General features: G+C 58.6%; 2 gene segments (V, D, J or C); both read right to left on the reverse strand.

Annotated features, from left to right (window-relative positions):
- Nucleotides 1–109: 109 nt before the first annotated feature.
- On the reverse strand, nt 110–1916 carry LOC118258873 (T cell receptor delta variable 1-like). The segment is given in 2 exon segments: nt 110–1054; nt 1871–1916. Coding segments are annotated over 2 exon segments (390 nt in total).
- A 1901-nt stretch (nt 1917–3817) lies between these two features.
- On the reverse strand, nt 3818–4915 carry LOC126913700 (T cell receptor alpha variable 26-2-like). The segment is given in 2 exon segments: nt 3818–4355; nt 4801–4915. Coding segments are annotated over 2 exon segments (528 nt in total).
- Between the last annotated feature and the right edge of the window lie 85 nt (nt 4916–5000).

The following is a 5000-nucleotide window of genomic DNA, read 5'->3' on the forward strand; positions in this document are numbered from 1 at the left end:
CAGAGCTGCTCTCCAGGGACAGTTCACTGTGCCACCAAACAGCATGAAAAGAGTACTGTGTGCAGATGGACAAACGAGTCTTGAGGTTTGGGATGACCAGCGGTTTTGTGATGGGCAGAGAAACCAGCACAGATGCAGGGACACAGGAACACCTCTAGACATTCACTGGTGATGCTCCAGAGCAGAAGGATGGTATCAAAAGGAATGAGACACCTCTCTGTGGTGAACAGAGAGTCTTCCCCAGTCTCCAGCTGATGGAGGTTTTTCACTTGCTGAGGGTTTAGCTGATGCCCAGATGTAGGGTTGAGAAGGGAGTTTCCCTCCCCAGGCTGTTTTGCCTAGCCGGTAAAACCACAAGAGTGATCGCATCTCTCAAGAAGAGCCCCATTCCCCAACAGTGGTCGTCAGTGTAGGCGGTGGGAAGCAGGTTAGTAGATGCGTCTTCTTAATGCTGACTCCCAGTCCCAGGTAATTTCACGAGTTCATGCAGCAGCTCTCAATAGCTCTTTGCTGGCCTTATCGATTCCTTCCCCATGACCCTGGACATAGACACAGCTGTAAAAGATACCACAGCATGTTCTTAATAGTACTTGTCCCTGTTACACAGGCCAGGTAGGGAGAGAGCCAGCCCCATGACAAGCCCCACGTGTCCTTGCTGGGCAGGCTCAGCTCAGAGCTCCATGCAAACTGTGATGAGAGGGAGCTGCTCCTCACAGCACCCGCACCTTCCTGTATAAAGCTGCATGCTGCAGGCACCAGTGTGGGCTCAGTGCACACAGGTAGACAGCGCTGTCCTGGAGCCTGGCATCTTGCACGTGGAGAAGCACCTGGGAGTTCTCCATGGAGAGCACAGAGGAGAACCTCCCGGAATCCTCATGAAACTTGTACGTGCTCACCTGCAGCAAAAACTGAGGGGACTGATTCGGGCACTGCTGGTACCAGAAGATGTAGAAAGCAGAGAAGCTGGTGGAGAAATTGCAGTGCAGAGTAGTGTTGTGTCCCACCTGGATGGCAGTTTCTTGTGCAAACTGCAGCACAGAGTCCTGTGCATGACCTGCAAAGGCAGAACTGCATTTCAGCACTGCTTGAAGGTCTATCTGTTCTCCCCTTCTCTCTCCTGTGTCTCTCATTTCACCAACTTGCTCACTGTCTCCTCTCTCCATCTCCCTTTTCATGGGCTGTAAAATGCTGAGCTAAGTACACATACACTCTTCTTTCTGCAGATGCTGCTTAATTCCCATACCCAAGTCTGTCAGCTTACCGACCTTTTAGCAGTATCTCACCAGGCTTTGAGTCTATCTGTTCTCTCTGTCCCTCAGCTCTATTAACAGTTTGTCTCTCTTCCTGCAGCACAAGAGATGAGCCATTCCTGCCCTTCCTCACTTCATCATTACTTACGGCAATGTTTACTCCATAACTTCACCTGACCTGATATGTCCTTGCTTTGTCCTCGTGCAACATCTCAGTTCTTGCATGGTCTTAGCCTTCTTTCCAAGTCTACCGAGGATTATGTCCATCTCCACATATGCTGACAACATTTTGTCAAGGACATCTTAGGAGGGCACAAGCTCCTATCTACCACTCTGATCTGTTCCCTAGCAGCAACCTCTCTTTCACCATCCATACCTATGAACAATGCATGTAAGAATGCTAGGCATCTGCAAAGGAAAGTGCAGAAGCTTATTCATCCCTGTACACTCGTTGCTCTTGACATCTCCCAGACTGATTCCTGTTCTCATCTGCAACCCCTGCTCTCCATACAGAAAACACTTGCAGTTCTTCCAGGGAGGCAGGACTCCAATTTCCCCCCTCCAGAAATGAGGGGATGCCATCTTGCCCCTGGCTTGCCCTCCTGAATGTTACATCTCACCAAAGTCTGACAGTGCCATCAAGGCTGCCAGAAAAAGCAGGACCATGTCACGCTCTCGCCTTCACAGGGTGCCCACGGAGTGCCTGGAAAGAGGGAGCTCAAGCTTGCGAGTTCACTTCCCCTTCTGCCAGCTCAAAGCAGCCTCTAAACCTCAGCACAGAGGGTGGAGCAAAGCTCTCCCCCTGCTGCTCCTTGGGGCACACCTCTGCCACAGCAAGGCTCTCAAGAGAGGGATGGACCAGTGGTTAAAGCAGTCAGAAAGGAATCCAGCCAATCTTTGCTGTGCCCCAGGTTCCCCAATGCCAGTCACAGGTTTTCCAGCACCATGAGCTTCACGCTTGTGCAGTTAGCTCACAGCTGCAGGCTTGTGAAGGCTGGAACATTTCACTTGGTCAGCGGTAAGGCAAAAGGACACCAACATGGCCACTGCGTGCTTCCCTCTTTTTGCCCCTTCTGGCAGGTGGGCAGCCCCAGCAAGGGGCAAGTGTCCCCAGTGGCCTCCCCCTGCCATCCTGAACCCAGACAGATACAGAGGACTGCACCCACCTCTGCTGTCAATGGAGAAGGGATGCCTTCTGCTGCCCTTGTCCTCTTCTTCCCTAGGGGCTGTCTGGATGGAGGTAGGACCAGGCACAGACAAAGGGACCTAGACCCAGGTACCCAACTTTCTCTGCCAGTCTGGTTATACTTCACCTCTTCCCTGAGCAAGGCGGAAGGCTCTGCAAGGAAATATCTCCATTGACAGTGCCTGCTGCAGAAAGCCCCCCCCAGGTAGAGCCACGTTCTCCCTCTGGCAGGGAAGGACGCCCCACCACAGCCCTCTGCTCAGCAGTCAGCACCTCTGCACACACACACAGGAGTGAATCCTGCTCCAAGGGCAGACCTTCAACAGCGCTGACTAGTGCAGCAAACTCAACGACTCAGTCCTTTGGCAAGATCCAAGGTTCCAAAAGGTGTCACTAGAGGCAGTGTCCAGCACAGACATTTGTTGCATTGCCAGGACGTCATCTCAGCGCCAGAGGTGCTGCATTTGGGCTTGGGACAAAGCCTGTACAACAAGCTCCTGAAACGTGACCACTGCAGAAAACGGAGGAAACCCAACGTGGCTGTTCCGATGCTCCCCCGGGCCCGTGCTGTTTAACCCCAGGCCCTGCAAGGGGACTTCCAAGCACCGGCAGCGCCCCCACGTGCCTCCGGCTGTGGCTGTGCCCCCGCCTCGCCCCCGCCCCACCTGCCCGGCCCCACGCACTGCAGGGCACCCCCTGACCCCCCCAGCTCCGCAGGCCCTTGGCTGCCTCTGCTGCAAGGGCGCGCTACTGGCTCGTGTGTGGCTGGGTGCCTCCTGCACCCCAAACCCTTTCCTGAGACTCTGCTTCCTCGGCAGCCAGCCCCCACCCCGCATTACTCTGGGGGTGCTTCCTGCCCAAGAGGAAAATCCTTTTCTTTGCTCCTTTGCACCATCCTGAGGCTCTGGTCAGCCCCCTCCTCCAGCCTTCCTGCATTCTCTGAAGCCCCCTTGTCACCTACGCTGTCACCACCTGTGTGCCCCGGTTGGGGGCCATGCACAAACTGGCCAAGGGTGCCCTCCTCCCGACTGCTCGTGGCCTTAATGAAAGCATTCAGCAGGACTGGATGTCTCTGGCATTGCCAGCTGCTACTCAGGCAGAAGGTGCCCTCCATGCCAAAGCTGCTGGCCAGGGCCCTGGGAAGGGCTCCCAGGAACTACAAACATGGTGCAGATGGGGAGGGAAGGAAGCTTTGCATCTCTGTGTCAAATTTCAACACCTGTCGATTTGCAGGCCTCTCTCTGCAAGGTGTTAGCAACTTGAAAGGAGCAGTGGGAGCAGGACTGCGTGGAGGTCTCTGGTGCCACACACAGCTCATGCAGTCAGGTGTGCCCCTCCACTCGCTCCTCCACATCGCTGGGTGTGCCGTCCTGACCCCTCACACCCAGCTGGGTCCGACCCACACCGGACCTCCAGCGTCCTACCCAGAAGAACCGAAGGGGCTCAGTAGGGACGGGTCAGGGCCGGGCTGGCGGGTGCCCCCCCGGGGCTGCGGGGCGACGTGGTCCCGGCGGGCGGAGCGGCAGCGCCCCCTGGGGGCTGTGCCCCTGCCTCGCCCCCGCCACACACGCCCGGCCCCGCCCGCCACGGTTCCTGCCCGGCCGCAGCCCCGGCTCCTCTCCCCGTGGCTCTCAGGGCGCAGTAATACACCGCCGCGTCCCGAAGCCGGGGCTGGGCGAGCCACAGGGCGCTGGACCGGCGGTCTGCTGCCACCGATAGCCGCCCTGCCGGGTCCGTCACATCTTTGGAGCCACTATAAGCCCACACGAGGAATGCGGGTCCTCGGCCAGGGAGATGATGGTACCAGTGGATGTAGTCGACAGTCTGGATGTTGGGGTGTGAGCAGGTGATGTTGATGCCGGTGCCCTCCCTGGTCTCTGCCCGTGGCTCCTGCTGCACCTGGGCTCTGCCTGCAGCCACTGCCAAGAAGGAAAGGAGGAGAAAACTCAGAAAAGGGCTTTGCTGCCACCAAAATATCACACAAGGGGAGAGGAGAGAAGAAAACGGTTGACAGCTGATGGGAGCATTTTCTCAGAAGAAAGCACACAAAGGCATTTCTCCGGGAATGGTTATTTGGGGACCAGGTCGGAGCAGGGCTGTTTGGAAGGAGGGTCCGAGCCGAGCCAGGAGGAGAAGGGAAGCAGGCAGGAATGAGTGGGGGTGTGCCGAAAGGAGAGGAGGAAGGCAGGGAGCAAGGCAAGGTGGGAGGGAACGGCCGGCTGAGCTCGCTGGAGGCAGACGGGATGGCTGCAGAGGGAGGACAGAGGGGAGCGAGGTCCGTAAGAAGCCGGCGGGCCAGCAGCGAGGGCGGCCCCGGCCCCCCGCAGCCCCCGTCCCGTCCCCGCCGCCGGCAGCCCCGCGCACCCAGGAGCACCGCGGCCAGCCCCGCCAGCCCTGCGGCCCGGCCCTGCCGCATCCCGCCGCTCCGCCGCCCGCGCCGCGCTGCCCCCGCCAGCCCCGGCTCTGCTCCGCCCGCGGCGCCTCCTCCCCGCCGCCGCCGCCGCCGCCCGGCGCCGCCAGCTCCGCCCCGGGGCCGCTCGGGGGCTGGCCCGGGCTGCGAGTGC

This window comes from Cygnus atratus, unplaced genomic scaffold (genome assembly GCF_013377495.2).
Source record: "Cygnus atratus isolate AKBS03 ecotype Queensland, Australia unplaced genomic scaffold, CAtr_DNAZoo_HiC_assembly HiC_scaffold_327, whole genome shotgun sequence".
In the NCBI taxonomy this organism is placed as follows: domain Eukaryota; kingdom Metazoa; phylum Chordata; class Aves; order Anseriformes; family Anatidae; genus Cygnus; species Cygnus atratus.